This window comes from Neovison vison, chromosome 8, assembly GCF_020171115.1.
Source record: "Neovison vison isolate M4711 chromosome 8, ASM_NN_V1, whole genome shotgun sequence".
Lineage (NCBI taxonomy): Eukaryota > Metazoa > Chordata > Mammalia > Carnivora > Mustelidae > Neogale > Neogale vison.
In genome coordinates, this window is record NC_058098.1 from 109,095,713 (window position 1) to 109,116,485 (window position 20,773).

Genomic DNA, 20,773 nt, shown 5'->3' on the forward strand with positions numbered 1-20,773 from the left:
GTGTCTATCCCTCCACCTGAGGGCGGGCAGAAGAGATTCAAGCATCAGTAGGTGACACAAAATGACAGTGACTTGCCAATCCCATAGGTGTGCTGCCCCAGCACCATGGTGACATCCCCGAGGGCTGTGGCAAGCAGAGGAAGGCTGTTTGGGGCCCACAGGTTTCTTTTCTTTTCTTTTTTTTTTTTAAGATTTTATTTATTTATTTGACAGACAGAAATCACAAGTAGACAGAGAGGCAGGCAGAGAGAGAGGAAGGGAAGCAGGCTCCCTGCTGAGCAGAGAGCCCAATACGGGCTTGATCCCAGGACCCTGGGATCATGACCTGAGCTGAAGGCAGAGGCTTTAACCCACTGAGCCACCCAGGCGCCCTGCCCACAGGTTTCTTGAGCTCTTGTGAGGAGGGGACCCCACATGACCTCTCCACCCAGAGGGGACTCCCTCACAGGCAGAGGCTCTTGGTGGGGCAAGGACCCAAACCTGGAATTCGTATTGAGGATCGATCTCTCTCTCTCTCTCTCTCCCCCCCTGCTGCACCACTTGGACAGGGCAAGCAGAGCTAGCGCCCCCAAAAAAGACCCAGGAAAAAGAGAGACTTGGGCCTGGAGTGGAGAGGATAGTGAGCAACAATGGCGGAAGGTCCAGAAGACCCAAGACTCGTGAGTGGGGGTGGCGTGCATCCCTCACCAAGGAGGGGTGAGAGGACAGCCCCCAGGCAGCTGAACGCGCTCACCACTGCCTCCTCTCAGATGTTGTTCATACAAGGAAACAGCCTGCCTCTCCCTTCCTCTCCCCCTGCCAAACTCCCCCATCCTGGGGCTCTCCCTCCTGTCCCCCAGTGTGAGGAAAACTGCAGCTGAAACCCATCAGGCTGAAGCGTGTGTAGCCCACAAGGTGAGGTTCTTTTGCAGCCTTTCCTAACTTTTTTGGGTCTGATACACTGCCAAAGAGTATCCGGAAACTCCCAGACTCCCTCTCGGGGAAAGTTTGCTGATGCCCACAGGCCCACACCACTGCCAAGGCTTCTCAGCGCCACTGAGGCCTGTGTGAGGAGTCCTGCCCCTGGCCTCTTCTCCCTCCCCTCCCTCCTGCCCTTTCTCTTTCCTGAAGCCCCCAAGGGCCCAGTGAGAGGGCCAGACTAGGAGTGACTGGGGCTCTGGAAAAGCCCTGAGGGTATGGGGTCTAGAAGGAGGCAGGAAGGGGTCTGTAGTGGGGCAAGGATCACGGCAGGGGAACACATACTACAAAGGAGGGTCATATGGGGGACATCTCATTGGTGGCAGCTGCAGTGGCAGGTCCCCAAGGCCCATGGGACGTGGGGCCTGGCAGGGAAGGACAGCTGTCCTACGTTGTCACAGCTCAAAGCTCCTCCCCTAGGAAGAAAGCATCCTGAGTACTGCAAGTTCAGGGGGTGTCCCAAGTAGCAGAGGGGCGATGCTGCAGAGGGTGGCACTGGTCTGGGGAGTTGCTTCTCTGGGATGCAGCCTCCTCACACCACGCCCAGAGTCAGGCCATCCTGGAGGTGTGGTGGGCGTTTCCTAGCTGATGTACAGAATGTGTGAGGTAGGGTGGGATCTTATCCATATGGTCCCTACGGAATGAAAGGGCCAGGCTGTATGTATTGGCTTTGTTATTTTCTGGACCATGTTGCTGGGCAAATCCTTTAACCTTTTTGGGTTTCACTTTCATCATCTGCAAAGTGAGATCGTGACCCTTTTCTCCCAGGGCTGCTATGAAGACAGAATGCTCAGTGTCCCTGCTTGTGGGAGCTTGCTAAGAGCAAAGGTGGCCAGTGTGCAAGGACTTGGCCCCAGAGAGCTTGGCCTCTGACCAACAGCTTCTCACCCTCCTTCCGGAGCTCCCAGTGTGAGGTCCAGCCTGTCCAGCAGGATAGGACCTTCCCGGGCTGTCTCCTGCCCTGGAAACAGTTCTCCTTGCCTCAGTGGGTGCACAACTCCAGACTATTTTCTTCCCCTGAGGATCTGAAAATTGGAGCTCATTGGCTGGCTCAAAAAAAAGAAAGGGGGGGTGCAAATTCTCTCGTGCATGCTGCAAAAGGAGGGGGGTGTCTCAGGCTCTGTTTCCATGGAAACCACTGGCACAGGCTGGCTCCTCGGGGTGCAGAAAAGGGAAACTTGGCGGAGGCTTTGGGCACCTGGCTCCTGGGTGGTTTCCCGGGGCTGAGCAAATGGTTAGGAGTCTGGCCTCCCAAGGGGCAGGAAGGATCTCCCAAACTCGGGGGCCTTCACCCCTTTCCTCCAGCACCACCATCCACCAGGAGATCTGGCAAGGTCCCTCAGTCTCCCTAAGGTTGTCCCAACCTCAGACCTAAGTGGGGACAGATAACAGGCCTTGGAGGGACTGGGTGCCTTATGGGTGTAAGGAGCGCAGGAGGGTTCCCCGCTGCGAGGCCCCATGTGGGAGGGAGGCAGCTGGGGGGGGGGGCGGCAGATGAACCAGTTGGAAGGACCCCTGTGTGCGACCCAAGTAATGTGGCAGCTTCACCATTTCTGGCAGTGAGCTCCCATCAGTGAGGCCATTTCCCACCCAGAGACCCAGAATGATGTCCCCAGAAAGGATGCCCAGCACCAGCGGTGGCCAGAGGATGTGTGCAGGGCAGCCGGAAGGGCACCAGAAAGACCCCAGGCTTAGGAGGAGCCCAGATCCTTCTTTGCAGCCCATCTTGACTGAACCAGCCTGAGGTTGTCTGTGGGGGCAGCAGGGAGGGGAGGGGCTGGCCTGTTCTGGAACTGCCTCAGGGGAGGCTCTCCAGGCTCCCCCGCCCCACCCACCCCTCTGAATTCCTCATTGATCGGAGCTCTCCTCCCCCCAGAGGAAGCACTTTGCACCCACCACTCCACCCTCCTGTGACCGAGGTAGGAGAGCAGAGAGTGTGTGTGTTAGAGGAAGAGACAGACAGCGGGGGAAGCAGAGAGAGCCTCCAGCTCAGCAGCGGGAGCAGAGGGCAGAGCCAAGAGCCGGGCAAAGGGGCTTCAACAGACTCAGAGGGAAGGATTAGGAACCCTTAATACCCAGAGTGGGACAGAGAGCCTGGGAAGGGGACCGAGAATCCGTTGGAGAAGCGTGGGGAGGGAGAGAGGGAGGGAGGGTGAGGAGGAGGGAGAGAGGGAAAGAGACAGGGAGGGAGGGAGAGGGCTTGAAAGAGGCAGGAGGCAGAGCAGAAGGGGTGGAGCGGGTAGAAGCAGGCGGGGCGGGAGGGGTGGGCAGGGGGCGGGCGAGGAGCCGCCCGTGTAACAATTACGTGTGGGTCCAAGCAAACATGAGGCAGCTGCCAGCCGGCCAGGCAGTCCTGTTCTCAGCTGCAAAGAGGGGAGGCCGGCAACAGTTTCCTTCAGCACCCAGGATGCATCGGGCGAAGGTAGGCGCCAGTGGGGCTGGGGGCTCGCCCAGGGGTGGCTTCTGAGGGTGGCCCTGGACCAGGGAGCCCTGTTGTGCTTCCTCCTTTGATCTCAAGCACTGTCGTCCTCTGTAGGGTCACTTTTGAAAAAGTAAGTGTTGGGGTGTCCTGTCTGGGAGGCTGGACGTCGGGGGGGGGGGGTGGGCCTCTGGACCTGTTAGGCATTAGGTGTTTGTGGCATAAAAGGTGGTTGGAGGAGGAGCTTAGAGTCAGGCATGTGGCTGGTGCAGTTCTGTCCGGTCTCTGGGGCAAGTGCCAGAGTAACTGACCCTGACCCTGACCCTGAGACCGGGCCCACAGTCCTGAGAGGTGTGGGAAGGCTGACTGCTGGGAGCCAGTGCCTTAGGCTTGAAAGCTGGGCAATGAGTGTTTCTTTTAATCATTCAGGAGATTAACACACCACTTCCCAAAGGGCTCTGAACCCCTGAACAAGGATGCATACTCCTAGTTCCCACTCCGCTGGGTGGCTGGGAGGTTGGAGAGAGAGAAGGCGAAGGAAAATGCCTGGGACAGAGTTCATGAAATAGTAACAGGCTGTTGGGAAGGCTGAAGACTAAGTGAAGAACGAGGGAGAGGAAAGAGAATAAGCCGGTTCCCAGACTACAGCTCACACTCAGGGAATCCGTCCTGATGCCTTGCAAGCCTCTCACGTGTTTGGGATAGTCTTGTTTGGGAAGGAAGATGCAGCATCAGGTTAGATCTGGCGGCGCATAACAGAACGCCCCGGCTAACAGTGGTTTGAACGAGTTGGTTGCGTTTCTGTCTCATGCAGAAGTCTGGAGGGAAGACATAGAAGGCTGGCACGGGGGCCCCTTGGTCAGCAGGGGCTCAGGCTCCATCTGTCTCCTTGGCTCCCATTCTTGAGGTTACCCTAAAGTCCAACATGGCTGCTGGAGCTCCAGCCAGCACCTGTAGGCAGCAGGAAGTTGAAAGAGGAGTGGGCAAAAACCAAAAACAAACCTCAGATAAAATCAAGGTCTTGTGAGTAAGGAAGAATAGATATAGGGCTGTCATCCTTCAGTCTCCCCCTACATTCAACCTCCCCCCTCCCCCACCCCCTCCAAGGTGGATTCCTGCTTCTCTCTCACGCTCAAGGACAAACAGCCCAGAGTCAGCTTGCTTCTAGAGTCAGGTGGTTCCAGGCCGCACTTCGGCAGAGCCTGGGTCACCCCTGCCCTGTCTGGTCCATCTCCCAGGGGTGCCAGGAGGATTAGCAGAGGGGATGGCATGAAACACTTTCAGCCTGGTGATGGGGCCCACTGAAAGGTGCTTTCTCTCCTGATACCTCCAGTCTCCCCAGCAACCTCCAGGGCAGAAAAAGAGAAACCGTGTGCTTGGTTCCAGGCGTCTGTGCATGTGATCGCTTCACACGCCCACCCCAGCCAGCATGGGTCCTGGGCATCTGCACACGCGTGTGAGCAGGCCCTTCACCAGCATGCCCGGTGACTGTGCCCACAGTTGACAGCACACACACAGAGGCAGGCGCTTCCAAACCCGGGCTGCACATGGCTGCACACAGCCCCATCTATCCACCCACCAGGAGACAAGTCTCCTTCCTCTGCTCCGCTGCCCCTAACTGCCAGGAGGCCACTCCCTGCCCCCACCTGGTGAGTGGAGCGTGTGACTCGAGTCCCACAGGTGTATCTGGCTCTTTCCTTGGCCACTGTGATCCCATACCTGCCCTCCGTACCCCTACGACTTTCTCCTGGGCCCCAGTGGATCTCACTGCACCTTAAACCTACTGGTGGCCTTCTTGGAGCTGGCCTGGCCAGAGACTGGAGCAAGTCCCACACCTTCTGGTGCTGGGCCAGGTAGGGACGGTGATCCTAAGGAAGTCGCCGCTGGGTCCCTCACCAAGGTCAGCAGGGGGATTGGGGAAAACAATCCTCTCTAGGGGCAGTAAGGACTGCAGTTGAGAAAACAGGATGGCCCAGCTCATGCGTCCTCAGCTGCCTGTCGGTCATGGTCAGCAGCTGCCCCCAGTGACACCCCATGGATGTTCAGTCCCTCGGCCTCTCTGTGCACTACCCAGTCCTTTATGGATCCTTGGGACATCCCAGGAGGGTGAGCACACCACCTCCCCGTGTACAGACACTGAGGCTCAGAGAAGGGAGCAGCCTACTTAACTTGAACTCTGGTTGCTCCTAGGGGAAAGGAACAAACAGAATCACGGGTCTCCTGGGGGCAGGCACGGCTACCGTCCTAGATCTTTGGGGAGTGATGTCTTTATGGTCCAGCGCATGAATTGGGAACCTCTGTACCTGTATTACCTCCCTGGACCCTTGGGGCAGCCCCTGAGATAGCCTTTGGTACTGTATCCCACTCTACAGATGAGGAAACAGAGGTCTGCCTTAAATTGCAAGCTACGAAGTAGTACAGATAGAATCTGAACCCTGTTCCATTTTACTCCAAAGCCCAGTTCCCTAGGGCTTGGTGGGGGGCTGGGGAGCTCCTGGGAGAGAGTGGCTTGTCACCAGGCAGCTGGGAAAGTGCCCCATCCCAGCTGGAGGCCGGCTTCATGGGTTTGTGGCCCATTGTTCCTCCTGAAACCTTTAGTGAGAGCATAGTAACCAGACCCCATCCCTGGCCATGTCCCCTGGTTTAGCCATATCACCTCGAGCCAGCCACAGATCCCTTTCCAGGTAGTAGATCCAGGGCCACAAAGGAAAGGACCCCCATATTTTGAATTCAGGATCCCTTTTCTTATCAAAATCCTAGAGTGGGAGGTGCTCTGCCGATTCCAGCTGGCTTGGGGCCCATCTGCTCTCTCCGCCCCACTCCGAGGCATCTCTGGTGATGCCCAGGAGCAGCTGCGGAGCCCTGAATGTGGCCTCTGTGAGGGAGAAGGGCAACCTTGGTTTCCAAGGCAAAGAGAGAAGAGGAGAGAGAACTTGGCAAGTCTTCCTTAGCTGGTCCTCCAGACAAGGGGGGCGGGGAGCAGGAAGGAAACGGGACAGGAAGGAGGGCACAGTGGGCAGTCAGTCCCTGTGTGCTGTGCCCTCACTCCAGCTCCCTGTTCCCAGCTGACTGATGTTTCCCTTGAACAGGTGCATCTGTCAGCTGTGATCAGCCTACGTCCTAGAATGCCACAGAACAGCCACATGACAGGGACAGAACCAAGGGGACTCGCAGGCACCAGAGTGGGAGAGGGGGAGCTAAGCTGAACTTCAGCAGGACAGCCCAGAGGGGGCCTGTCCTACCTCCCAGTTGGCCCAGCCTCGTGCCTCTCGTCTCTGTCCCACCTCCCGCCCCAGGTCTCCGTCCAGTGGCCCCTGAGCCCCACAGCCACAGGTCTATGCGGTGCTCAGCTAGGCAAAGCAGGCACCTGTCTTCACAGACCGCATCTCCAGTTCTGTGCCCACCGCCACCCAGCCTCATCTCTGACACACGTCTCCAGGCCAAGCAAGGGGTAAACCCGAGGCCGCCTGTTGCGGGTACCATGCCCCTATGCCCAGCCTACCCTGACTCTGGTTCAAGATCCCCTCTCAAGATGGACTTTCTGAGCAGTGGCCCCCAGAGAGCCAGCTTCTACCCCCAGCTCCACCCAGCTGAGCCTGCGAGCTTGGGCAGGTCCATCCCTTCTCTGAGCTTCAGTCTCCCCATGTGGGCCTTAGATACGCTCATAGCCTTGGTCGGGCCCTCACCTGAGGCCTGTGCCTTATGCTGACCGGTGGGGGCCAGGAGTTGAGGTGGGGAACACTATCGAAAGTTCCAGAAGATAGATCCGATGGGCATACATATGCCGATTGGCTTGTCACGGAGCCCCATCTGCACATTTGATATTGGAGGGCTCCAGCCACGAGAGGATAGTGGCCTGGGGTTGGGGGTAACACAGCTGTACCTTGTCAGCTATTAGCCTGGCTCTGCTCTGCATCAGGAGGACCTAGGCTCAGTCCCACCTCCTTCATGCATTAGCTGTGTGTCCTTGGGCAGGTTAGTTAGCTCCTCTGTGCCACTGTTTCCTCATTTTCCTGGGGGAAATATCATCCTCCTCCTAGATAAATGAGGTCCCATATCAGCCTACTCAGCCCAGCCGAGGCATAGAGCAAGAGCTCCATAAATGGTTGGAGGGTCAATGTCACTCTTTTCTGATTACTGAGCCTGGGAAGGGCACGCCAACAGGAGAATGTCCTCTACGAGCATGCTGAGCACCCCTCCCCCAGGTTAATGAGACACCTGCATTGCCTGGGCAGCAAGGGCCAGGTGGGGAGCTTGTGTCCTAGCCCAGGTGGCAGCCGTCAGAGGCAGGGCAGCAATGACCCAGTCCTCCCCTCCCCTGCTCCAACGCGTGCGTGCTCGTGCAAGTGTTGGCAGGAACTTAGACCCAGCTCCCGCCTCAGCAGGCGAGCTGCCCGGCCTGCATCTGTAGGTGCCCAGGGGTGGGTGGAAAATCGAGGCTCCCCCAAGCTTCCCCACCCCAAATCCTCGGGGCCTGCACGACACGACGCCCACCGCCACTTCCTGCCATCTGTCCCAAGTGATGGAAATAGAGCGAGCAAGGAGGAGTGGTTGCTCAGGGAGCCAGCCTGAACTGCCAAAGTCCCCAGGACAGGGCCGGGGGCGGGGGGCAGGCAGCCCCACATCTGAGCGGCTCTGACTCTGCTTGTTCCTAGCTGGCCCGACTCTGGCCCTGAGGCAGCCCTCCTAGGAGGGGCCGGGGTGGGGAAGGAGACTGAGAATCCGAGACTCCTTCCTCCCACAGATAAAGCCTAGAACTTCCCATTGGTTGGCATGAGCCCTCCAAACCTTAGTGGCACCTTCAGATCTACCGACAGCTTAATAAAAATAGAGCAGCCCGGGCCCCGCAGAATCAGATAAAGCGGCCTCGCAGGCAGCCAGATGTGGGGGAAGCTCCCAGGTGATTCTGATACCCAGCAGCTCAGCAGAGCGAGTTGGCTGGCTCTCTCTCTGGAAATCACAGGACAGTCGCTTGGCCCCGCCCCGTGATTGGCCCCGCCCCGTGATTGGCCCCGCCCCGTGCTCTGGTTAGGCAGAATTTGCCCTCCACCAAAAGGATGGGGATTAGGGATAATCGGGCTCCTGCTGGGGCTTTGTATGCCCCCGCACTTAACCTTCCCCAGTGTCCTATAAAAGCATATTAGTCTCCCTCTTTTACAGATGAAGACTAAGCGTGGTCGAGTACTTTGTCCAGGGCTGTCCAGCCGAGGTGACGGTCTGGCTGACTGCAGACCTCTTCCCACTGTACCTGGTAGTGGGAAATAACATTAACCTGCCTGAAATCCCCCCTTCCTGGCTAAGTGTGTCTCATGAGCCGCACCTGGTGGGTCCTGATGGTCCTTAGGCAACCATTCACGCTATTTCTCATCCATACATATAAATATTTGGGAAAAATTAGCTCTAACTTTTGCATATGCATTTACTCAAGTGACATTACTCTGAGGAAGGGAGCCTGGGTGTTGAACCTGGGTTTGCCAGGACCCTCCACGCCTACAGCCATGCACCCCCACACCCAATAGGCTGCCACAGGCCCACAGGTAACCTCTGCCAAGCCTTCTCTGGGCTTCGCTGTGGGGGTTCTCTGGAGGCCAGAGGATGAGAACCACAGAGACAGAAGTGGCCGACTGAAGGTCTTGCCTCAGGGCACCCCTACGGCTTGACCTAATGGGTCCTCACCAGGTGAAGCTTTGCCCACTGAGCATGGGCAGTGAGCAGGGCAGCTGCTGGCCTTTCAAGGGCTTTCAGGGGGTGGGGACCCACGAGGTGGGGTGTTCAGGTCCTGGGAGTTTGTTTGAGATGATTGGGCTGATGGTGTTCCTGGTGGAGAGTCCAGACCTTGCCCTGGGGCAGCTGGAAGGCATGAGGGGGTTGTCCTGCCCCCTCCGTCTCTGTGGTGACAGGTATCACAGTTACTGGGAAGTCCCCTCGACCCCCCCACTACTGCCCACATCCACAGCAGATCCCCCCCCACACACTAGTATCTCCACCATCCTTCCCACTGCCTGGGCCTCTCTCAGCACCCCCACTTCCTTCCCTGGATTTGCTTAGCCCCCCAAGTTTGCCTCCTCCCTCCACCCTTCCTCTGCACCCCACTGGGCCACCTTTCTGAAACAAGTCTGACCGACCCTAGCTGGGACTTGAGAAGGACAGAGGAGTTGGGGTCAGTGTATGCCCTGGCAGGAGGAGACTGCCCCAAACCATCCACCCGGCTGGTCTGAGAACCATCTAGAACAGTGCTAGCCAATAGAAGTGTAGTGTGAGCCACAGGTGTCATGTTAAATGACAGGGAGGCACATTAAAGAAAGTTTTCTTTTTTTTTTTTTTTTTTTTTAAAGATTTTATTTATTTATTTGACAGAGAGAGATCACAAGCAGGCAGAGAGGCAGGCAGAGAGAGAGAGGAGGAAGCAGGCTCCCTGCTGAGCAGAGAGCCCGATGCGGGCCTCGATCCCAGGACCCTGAGATCATGACCTGAGCCGAAGGCAGCGGCTTAACCCACTGAGCCACCCAGGCGCCCGAAAGTTTTCTTTTTTTAAAGTGAGGGGGTTTTTTGATCATATATTTTATTTAACCCAGTGTAAGTATTATCATTTCGATATGTAAGCAATATAGTTATTAATAAGCTATTTTCCATTCTTCCAAGTAAGGCTTTGAATTCATGTCTGTTTGCACTGATGGCACATCTCAGTTTGGACTAGCCCCATTTCAAGTGCTCAGTAGTCACCTGCAGCCAGGGGCCCCCGTCTGGGACAGCGCAGACCCAAGGGCTCAGTGCAGCTGCCTTGAGCGGGCCCCTAGGTCTGTTGGTCCTCTGCCTCTGACTTTGCTTCGTCTGGCACAATCTGTATGATTGTTTTTTATTTTTACTTTAAACTTACTCGCATTAAAAATTTTTTTTATTAACATATAATGTATTATCTGCCCCAGGGGTACAGGTCTGTGAATCAACAGGCTGACACATTTCACACCACTCACCATAGCACATACCCTCCTCAACGTCCATCACCCAGCCACCCTCTCCCTACCCATCCCCACCCCCCCACCAGCAAACCTCAGTTTGTTTCCTGAGATTAAGAGTGTCTTATGGTTTGTCTCCCTCCCAATCCCATCTTGATTCATTTTTACCTTCCCTACCCTTCACAGCACCCCTTCCCTGCCTCTCAAATTCTTCATAGCAGAGAGATCATATGATAATTGTTTTTCTCTGATTGACTTATTTCGCTCAGCATAATACCCTCCAGGTCCATCCACATCATTGCAAATGGCAAGATTTCATTTCTTTTGATGCCTGCGTAATGTACCACTGTATAGATATACCACATCTTCTTTATCCATTTCATATTTTAAATTTTAATAAATGCACTGAAAGGGGAATCTTTATTTTTTTTTAATTACATTTATTTTTTTAATAAACCTATAATGTATTTTTATCCCCAGGGGTACAGGTCTGTGAATCGCCAGGTTTACACACTTCACAGCACTCACCATAGCACATACCCTCCCCAATGTCCACAACCCCACCAACCTCTCCCGTCCCCCCTCCCCCCAGCAACCCTCAGTCTGTTTTTTGAGGTTGAGTCTTTTATGGTTTGTCTCCCTCCCAATCCCACCTTCTTTCATTTTTTCTTTTCCTACCCTGAAAGGGGAATCTTTAAATCATTATTGTAAATGGAAAAAGGGGAGCCATTGATGAAGGGGGCAGTTAGCAGTATGGATGCCTTGCAAGCAGAAACCATCAGGATACACCTAAATGTAGACTCTTCCTTGACCCTGAGTGCTAGAGAACACACAGCACAGGGGAACTGGGCAAGCTTGGTCAGAGGGTGTGAGGAAGAATCTCTTCCAGGATTTGGGCTTTAGCTGGCTGATTTGGAGGAGGTTCTGAGGAACCTTAGTAGGTCGTTGTGAACATCAAATAAGACAGCATCTCCTCACGCCTCACCTGGTGCCTGGCCCATAACAGGTGGGTCTCTAGCTTGGTGTCCTCTCTGTCCCTCCCCTGCTCCCCACAGACTTGGACTTGGAAGTGAGCTAAGACTCATCCCACCCCACTCCCCCCACAACCCATCTGGCTAAACAGGAGCTCTGGGTTATCAGGGAATGACCCTGTCCACCCACAGCCCCTGCTCTTTGGGGAAACCTGTGAGCCTCAGAGAAGGCTATAGGTCCCCAGGGCCACTTGTGCCAGACGTGCCAAAGAGGACTCTGTCACCCAACCCTGGCCAACCCTTGAGGCCCACAGAGGATGGATGGAGGGCTCCAGCCTCTGTGGAAATGATGCCAGGATAAAGCAGGAGTGGGGGGGGAGAGAAATTCTCAGCTGAATTATGAAGAGCATCAGGGGACTTTCACCTAGTCATCTGTGAATATTTCTTGAGGTTTTTGAGTGTGTGTGTATATCTAATAGCCTTTTTTGTTTGTGCGACAGTATTTTTATTTGAGACATTACTGAGATTATTGTGGAATCCCGTGTGGCTGTGAGAATTAATATAGAGAAACTGTGGAGGGAAGCTGCAGGTGGTAGTGGTTGGGGGGGCAGCGGAGAGAAGGTGCGAGAACCTGCCTGGCCTGTGTGAGGAGCAGCAAGGTGAGCGCTGGGCGCAGGCCGACGGGGGGTGGGGGTGGGGTGGACGGTGCTGCCTGTCCAGCGGGGCTCCGCTGACTGGGACTTTCTAGGCAAGACAAAGGCACTGGGATTTTACTTGGACTGCGGTGGAAGGCATGGGTTGCTTAGCCGGGAAGGGGGTGGCTTTCATTCGAGCTGGAGTTTCCTCACGGATGCAGTTCTCCTCAATTTTGTTCCCTTAAAAAGAGGCATTTTGGGGTGAGGGGGCTGGTCACCTCTCAGGGCTCCCTCCCTCCTATGCCTGAGAGCTCCAAATCAGGAGCAGGGTGCCCTGAGTGGGCCACTAACATTTTCTGACAGCCCAGGCAGACCCTCTCCTAGACAGACCAGTGTCAACCATTCCTGAGGATGACCTGAGGTCACTCGTCCCTCCTGACTCCCCTCCTGGCCGTTGTGTGGCTTTACCCTGTCTCAGCCACTGTGGGTCCCTCCTCTCCTCCATAAGGACCCCTCACCCACCTCACAGGGGGTCACCCTACCTGCGGGGCTCCTGGGGCTCCTGCCCCTCGTACCCCAACTCCCTGTGTCAGGGAGAACACACACACTAGGTCTCGTCAGTACAGGAGAATAGGAGGACACGGTTTGGGGCTGACTCTGACGTGGCTGCGGGCTCAGGAACCCCTCCCCAGCTTCTGAAGCCTCGCCGGGGTCCGGGCCCCAGGAAGGCTGAGCAGCACAGCCTGTGACCAGCACCTCCTGAACCCTGGAACCAGGAGACCACAAGGACAGAGAGGCCCTGGCATGCCCCCCCCCGCCAGACTTCTCCTGGAATTAGTTTCCTCATCTTTAAAATGGGGGTGTGGTGTTGCTGACCCTGTGGGATTGTCTTGACAGTGAGACCACCTTGAGGCCCAGGATAAAAGGCACACACAGAGCTCTCCGCCCTGCTTGTGGGTCTTGCCAGCCCTCCCTGGAGGACAGAACCCTAGCTCCCTGGCCGGGTCTCTCCCACTTTAGTTAGGTCCAGTTTGCAAGACAGAATCCCCAAGACCAGCCTTTGGCTCTACGAGGACAGTCCCCGCCAGCCAGCACCAGCACCGTCCTGGGATAGACAGGGACCTAATGGATGGCTCCTGAGGCCCATGGCAGTTTTTCCTTCTGACATTCTCCACTAACCCCAGCTGCAGGGCCTACAGCAAAGAATCATGAAGTGATGAAGCCACCGTTGTCGATCAACTCCCCCCCCCCGTCCCCCCCTCGCTTCCTGGATCGAAATAAAGACCTTACTCATTGAGGCCACTTCTGTCCTGAATAAGATCATTAATAGTGGAGAAGGTGCCTCTCTGATCGAGCAGGGGCAGGACCTGTGTGTGCGTGTGTGTGTGCAAGTACGTGTGTGTCTGTGCATACGGGGGGCCTCCCTCAGCCTCCCTGGTACCCCGAGACCCCTGGGCACCCCTGCTCACCCCTTCTTTCTGCCCCACCAGGATGGGGGGGTGCTCGCTCTTGCTGCAGCTCTGGGCACAGCTGACCTGCCTCGTTGCCAGGGCAAGCCTTGGAGGAGGGAAGGAATGTGGGTGTGGTGTTGAGCGTGTGTCAGGGAGGCAGCTCGGAGGGTGATGGCTATAGAGAGGGCACGCCCAACTGGGAAGGCCCCAGAAATCAGGGTAAGGGGTATGGATGTCACCCTGTCTAAGTGGCAACTTCACCAAAAGCTGACCAGGCAGGCAACAGACCATCCAGCCCTACCCAGGAATGGGCCTCAGGGAGCCATGAACCAACCCAGGACCTGGAAGCTTCTCCCGCCTCATTGGTGTCTGCGGGATGCAGCAGTCCAGCTTCCCCTCACCCGAGCATTTGTATGAACTCCTCGGTTCAGGGAAGCTTGTAGGGCTTTCCTTACTCCTCACGCTCAGAAAAGCCTGTACCCAAGACATGAGAGAGCCTGAAAGTCCAGATGCTTCCTTCCTGGCTCCTTCTGTAGCCAGGGAGGAGGCACAGGACCCAGGCAGGGACCTGGAGCTAGGGACCCCACTGAGAAGAACCCCCAGAGCAGCCTCCAGGTCCTGGGGACAGCAGGGCCATGAGGCCCATGGGGGTCCCAGGCCCAGTGCCCCAGGAGGGAAGCAGGAGCAGCAGGGGCTGGGGTGTTTGGCCATGGCAAAGGGCTCTCGCTGGCCCCTTCTTCGGGGGTGACTGTGACTGAGGGCTGGCTGTCCCTTGGCTCGCTCTTTGCTCTGGCTTATCCTCCCAGCCTGGCTCTCTGTCCTTTCTGGGGAGGCTGTGGCTGGCCCGGGACCCTGCGGCTGATTCCTTTCCTGTTGTCATTAGCCTGGGTCAGTCTCTGCTTCTTGCGCCCAAGAGCGGACCAATGCAGGGGCTCTGTTTGGGGCCCCGGGTCTGCAGCACTTGCCCAACTGCTCGTCTGTTCATTGGCTTTGGGGAGGATGCAGAGTTAGCACACATGGAACCTCATGACCCTGGAAGGATATCCCCAACTCACCACCCTGGTGGCCATTGTCCTCTCAGGACCTCTCAGGACTGGTGCCCGTGCGGGGGGGGGGGGGTGCTCCCTCCTGCAACTGGAGCTCAGGCCATGTGTCCTGGGTAGAGGGACCCTGGGGACAAGACTCGGGGGCGGGTAAAGGGTGACCCTGCCCTGGAGATTGCGGTTGGCCTGGAGGGCCTCTCTGAATGGGGGCTTAGGGCTGCTCTGCCTGTCCCTGCTGCAGGAAGTGATGAAGGTGTCAGATGGCAGCCTCCTGGGAGACCCCGGGCGCACGCCGCTGAGCAAGAAGGAGGGCGTCAAGTGGCAGCGGCCACGGCTCACCCGCCAGGCTCTGATGCGGTGCTGCCTGGTCAAGTGGATCCTGTCCAGTGCCGCCCCCCAGGGCTCAGGTAGGGGCGGCGGGGGGCTGGGCAGAGGGCGGGAGTGGGCATGGGGCGTCTGATCTGAGCTCTCCTCTCTCTGAGGGCTCAGGGACCAGCTGGGGACCCCAGCCCAGGCTGAACCACCTCTGCTCTGTTGGCAGAGTATGTTTTCATTCATTCATGTAAGCAAGGCCACTGCACTCAAGGCAGGACCCGCAGAGGGTGGGGACCGAGGATTGGAACCTTGCTGAGGTGTCCCACCTCGGTTGCTGGATAGAGCAAGGGGTTCGAGTCCGACAGGCCCGGCTGGCTCTGTCCACCGTCTGAGGGTCATCTGGGGCAGTTCACATGTCCTTCTTAAGTCCTCTGTGAAAAGGACGGGCAGCAGTGCATGCCAAGGCCCAGAGAGGAGACAGCCCCGGCCCTCGCCCTACCTCAGTTCTACCCAGTGCACCCCAGGGCCTGTGCTGGCTGCTCACCTCGGGCAGCATTGGGGATTGGGGGGGGGGTCGCTCCTGAGGGGTCTTAGGAAACAGCTGCTCTGCGCTTGTTTTCGGTGATATTTGATGTCTGCCAAGTGTGACAGAGCAAGGGACACACAGGTCGCCTCCTGCAGCCCCTGAACTCTCACATGCACATGCCACACAGTCATACCTGTGCACACCTACCAATACCCCTGTGCCTCCACCACACATGAATGTGCACACCTAGCCACCACGCCCATGTGGGTGCACACCCAGGCTCGCCCATTGCTCACACCCTTGTGCACACTTACCCACGTGTGTGTGATCACATAGTGCACAGGTGCACAGGAGAGCCTGCCTCTTTGCCTTGAAGGAAAAGGGCAGACCTGGGCCCTGACAGCCCGTCCTGTTTGTTGTCTCAGACACTCTCTGCACGATTTCCAGGGAGACTCCGTCCCTCTGGCAGGAGAACGGGCATAAATCATGGCCCCGGTCTCCCAGGCCTGATGCAAGGGAGAGGGGAGGGGATGGCCCTAAGGGCCCCGCATTGGCAAAGCAGCTGGTGGCCACCTGTGTTGAGTGGTTGAGTGGTCAAACCCCCTCTGGGGTGCTCCCAGCGCCATTCCAGCCCCTCCCTTCTGCCACCCCTCAGAGCCCCTGTCCGTCTGTGCTGTTGGCTGACATTTGCTCCTGACCCTTCCCTTCCATGCCGACGCCTCTCGCGGAAATACTGCTGCGCGGGAACGCGTGTGCGGGGACGTGCGCGCTCCTCAGGGTGAGGATGGGGAATGGATTTTGCATGTGACGGAAATGTGAAGGCACTAAAAGTTCATGCAAACAGCTTTCCTGGGAGACTGGCCTCTGGACAGTGCTGTTTGTTCCGCAGCGGGGTAAATGCAATGCCATTTGTTGTCAGGATAGAAACCAAGAGCAGGGGTGAGCCCCAGTGGTGTGTGTGATGGGGTCCGGTCTGCTGCTGCTTGTGCTGCTTGGGGCTCCAGTACCCCCCTGGTCTTGGCCCCCAGGCTTTTATTTATTTATTTATTTCTGAAAGCTGGCTCCTCACCCAGCATGGGGCTTGAACTCATGACCCCGAGATCAAGAATCACACGTGACCAAGACAGCCAGGCACTACCTCTGGGCTTTTCTGGGCAGCAGCACAAGACCATCACCTCAGTGTCCCTCTCCGTCTCACCCTCCCTGATCCTATCTATCCACCCAGGACCCCCACCCCCAGGCTTCTCTCCCGCTGGGCCCCACCTCCAGCTTCCTACTTCCTACTCCAGCTTCCTTCCTGCTTCAGGACTGGGCTGAAGGGTGACAGGCTACCTCCTGGCTGAGGCTTTTTGCACTCCCGAGTGTGGGTGGGCATCGAGGAAAGCAAGCTGGGGGCTCGGCTTGTTGTGTTCAGGGTCATAAGGAGGGGGCCCTGAGGGGCCCATATATCCCACCTTGAGCTCGGGGGGTGGTTCTTGGAGGTCAGGAACCAAGGCTGAGCTGTCAGGATGTGTTTGCTGGAGACTTGTCATAGCCCAGAGCCATGGGGGCAGGAGTGGGGGTGGATGGAACAGGGCCCAGGACACCTTCCATGGCTCAGGCCCAGCCCAGTGCATTGCCCCGCATAGACACATCCCCCAGACTCCGTGCCAGGCCCTGAGAGGCTATGTGGCGTGTAGAAAAACAAGATCCTATTTCATTGTATAGGGTACGCCCTGCAGATCACTCTGTTTTATTAGAATCAACAGAAGTTCAGGGAGGTCACATGACACAGCAGGTCACAGGGTATTAGGGGCAGAGTGAGGGCTCTGACTGGGAGATTTTCCACAGGTTCTGGGCGGGGGTGGGGGGTTTGCCCACCCCGATGTTTGTCTTCCACGTCTTTTCTCTCGGGGAACCTCCGGAATCTCTGGAGGCAGCAGCTACTCTCACAGACTAAGGAACTGAGACCCGAGCGCACCCCTGGTCTCCACAGGGCCCAACTCCCAGACCCTGACTCCTTAGTCCAAAGACGTCTTCTATCTTCTATGCACCCCTCTGGGATGGAATGGCTGGTGTGGTCACACTGAGGGCTTGGCGTGCACGTGAAATGCTAGTGTGCCCAGATGAGGCACTTCTCCTTCAGGAAGCTTCCTGGGCTCTGGGTGCAGAGAACAATCAGTGCCCTTCAGTGTCACTCAGTCCCCGAGCTCAGCAAGGCCCCGCTGCGGTGTCTGGGGTGCCGGTGCCTGTGGAAGACAGGCGTAAGGCCGAGACACTACACCCTTGTCAGGGGTTTTTCCATTCAGATGAAGCAGGTCAGAGAGACAGATTTCTGGGACGGCTTGGGGGAAGAAGCCAAGGCTGAGGAAAGCACATGGATGTCCCGGAGGCTGAGGCGGCCTTGTCGTCAGGGGCCGGGATTTGAGGGTGCGATGGCTCGACCAGCTGCTGCTGTGCCTGGGGGTCCCTCCTGGGCTGTGAAGGCCCCCACATGGAACTGGGAGCTGGCCGGCTGCAGTGGCCTCTGAGATGGGCCCAAGAGCAGGGGAGTACAGGGGAGCCCAGGGCAAACGCTCTAACCCCAGCACCCCACCCAGGAGGAGGGCCCAGCCTTGGCGGGAGACTGTCCGTCACTAGCCCTGGGGAGCCTGTCCTCAGTGACCCAGAGGCTGGGACCCTGACCTGCTCTGCATGTCTCCCTAGCTCCCAAAAGTCCTTCCTGTCAGGATACCAGAACATCTCTCCAAGAGCCTGGCTAAGCTACCAACAGGGTAGACTGTTTCTCAAGTCTGGCTCCCCAGGAGGACAGAGAGACTGGTTTCTTCAACTATAAAACTGTCATCAGGGGTGCCTGGGTGGCTCAGTCGTTAAGCATCTGCCATGATCCCAGGGTCCTGGGATCAAACCCCCGCATCAGGCTCCCTGCCCTGCGGGAAGCCTGCTTCTCCCTCTCCCACTCCCCTAGCTTGTGTTCCCTCTCTCGCTGTGCCTCTCTCTGTCAGATAAATAAAATCATAAAAAAGAAGAGAAAGAAAAAAAGAAAGTCACCGTGTCCCTTGGATTTTGGGTCCGTCACTCGGCTACATCTGAATTGTCTCGTGGCCTGTGCTGGGGCCTGGTCGGCAATAGGCTCTTCCACTGTCCCACAAGGCCAGCTGCTTCTGGGCGTGGGCAACAGAGTAAGGTCAGCAAGCCTTGCCAACGCTGGCCCTTGGCCACACTTCTTGGTTGTCAGAGGAGTCGCTCAGGCAGCAGCTATGGTGTGTGGGACCCTGTGGTGGGAGCTGGTGATGGCAGGAGCAGGGAGCAGGGAGGACGTCCATACGCAGATTGAGGGTCAGCTCCGGGGAAGATAAGCGGTGGTCCCTGCCGGAATGAGGGGTGCAGTGGAGCCGACCTGACAACGGGTGGCTGGCTTGTCACCCTGCCAGCAAGCTGTGTACTTAACTTCAGCCTGGGAACGAGAAGTTCCTATAGGAACCCATCGGCCGTCTTAGACCACGTGGCACTCTGCTGGGGAACAGTGCCACGCAGCAAGGAGTATAGCCTGCCCGGCCATCTTGTCTACCTGACCCCTGGGCTCCTTCTCAGGCCTGCTGCCCTCTAGACAACAGTCACCCCTCCTCCTCTCTCTTCTCCATCCCCCTCCCTGACCCTTGAACAGATGGTTTGCAACCATCCACGAGTGAGTGGAGATCTGTACCCCAGGCCATCTGTTCTTCCAGGAAGTATGGGCGGGCAGATGTATCCGTCACTCTGCCCTCCAGGAAGGCTCCCCTTCTCCATCGTCCTTCTCTGCTGAAGAGGCCACCGTGTCAACCTAGAGTCCGTGCTGGCGTTTCTTGTTGCTTTGTCTATAAATGACATGGGAATGCTCTTCCTCTTCAGATGGCCCTAGAGACTCCCCATGGGGTCGCAGGTATGGGTTGAGGGGTTGCTGGTGCAGCAGTTGCCGTGGGGACATGAGTCTCTTGCTACGTTCTTACCTGAGCCTTCCAGACCCTCTGTGCCTGCACTCGGACGTCGCCTATGCACATGCAGATAGAATGATAGAATGCTGCACACACACGTCTAGGCCTTTAGAGCCAAGGGAGAGGTTGATACTCAGTACCTGATGGGCAGCAGGTTGCCTCCATGAGCGCTCAGTAGCGAGCCACTAGCTCCATGTCAAAAGGAAAGATCTTTGCCAAAGAAAGATGGCTTTACTCCAAACCCGGGGAGACCATGGAATGTTCCTCCTGGGGATGGCCATTGGCCTGTAGACACGCTGCCTTGCCTGGAACGCAATGGGTGCTCGTGAATGTGCAGGGTCACAAGGCCCAAGGGGCAGAACTGCTGGTCTGTGGCCTGACGTGCTGCCTAGCCCTTGCTTGCTCTCGGCAAAGCAAATGGTTTCGAGCAGCATGCTTCACGGCGGTGTACAGGAAGGCCCAGCCAAAGCTTAGTTCCTTTTACCAGCTGGGAGTGCAAGGTGCAACAGTTCGTCTTTCACTTCAGAGGGAATATTTTGACTTGGCTGTACTTGTGTATAACAGAAACCCCAAATAACAGCGGCTTAATTTAGACAAAGATATGAGAAATCTGGGCTAAGCAGTGGCTGGCACCAGGTTAGCAGCTTGGGGATGTCAGAATCAATGTCTTTGGGATTTTGGGTTTTTTTGAGGGGGGGCGGTTGCCCTTTTCCTCACAGCCCCAAGGTAGTTGCTTTGGTTCCAGCCATCACGGCTTCATTCTAGGCAAAGGGAAGGAGGAAAGGGTAGTGATTTGATCAGGAAAGCAACACTCTCATGGAAATCTCTGGAAGATTTCTTCCTGTATTTCACCTGGCCAGAACTGAGCCACCCTGATGGCAAGGAAGGTGGGGGAATGTTGGTTTTTTGTTTTTGTTTTTGTTTTTTTAAAAGATTTTATTTATTTATTTGACAGACAGATCTCAAATAGGCAGAGAGGGAGGCAGAGAGAGAGAGAGAGGAAGAAGCAGGCTCCCTGCTGAGCAGAGAGCCCAAGGCAGGGTTCAATCCCAGGACCCTGAGATCATGACCTGAGCCGAAGGCAGAGGCTTTAACCCACTGAGCCACCCAGGTGCCCCAGAATGTTGATGTTTAAAAGCTGGTTACATTTCTGCCTCCAAGAGAATCTGAATCCCGTAGGTGAAAAAGCAGAGGAGAATGAATACTGATGTGGCATTCTAGGCCACACAGACTTTATGAGGTTGTTTTGATGACAGAATGTACTGGTGGCCAGAAGGACCTTAGCCAACTGCCTGGCCCATGCTAGGTGCCCAGTAAATGTAGGGGGTGGAGGGGATGGCCAGAAGTTTCTACTCCAGTCATCCAGTTGTTTTCCTCTACCCTCCTCATCAAAGCGACCCCTTTTCCTCTCCCCATTCTCTGCTCTATAGAGACACCAACAGTGCTGTGATTTGGTGTCAGTGAGCAGAGACCAGAGGTCAAGAAGTAGCCAAAGGTCAGGACCCTACCCATCCCCCAGCTCTACGCAGGGTCCCTGGCTACTGAGC

At 56.6% G+C, this 20,773-nt stretch overlaps 1 protein-coding gene across 1 annotated transcript in view; it reads left to right on the plus strand.

Annotated features, from left to right (window-relative positions):
• Positions 1-3,224: 3,224 nt before the first annotated feature.
• Positions 3,225-20,773, plus strand: part of KCNIP3 (potassium voltage-gated channel interacting protein 3) — an 82,387-nt gene continuing 64,838 nt past the window's right edge. The window contains exons 1-2 of the mRNA XM_044261656.1: positions 3,225-3,379; positions 14,674-14,839. Coding sequence (XP_044117591.1) covers positions 3,281-3,379; positions 14,674-14,839 — 265 coding nt within the window. The 5' untranslated portion in view covers positions 3,225-3,280. The remainder of the gene's footprint in view (positions 3,380-14,673; positions 14,840-20,773) is intronic.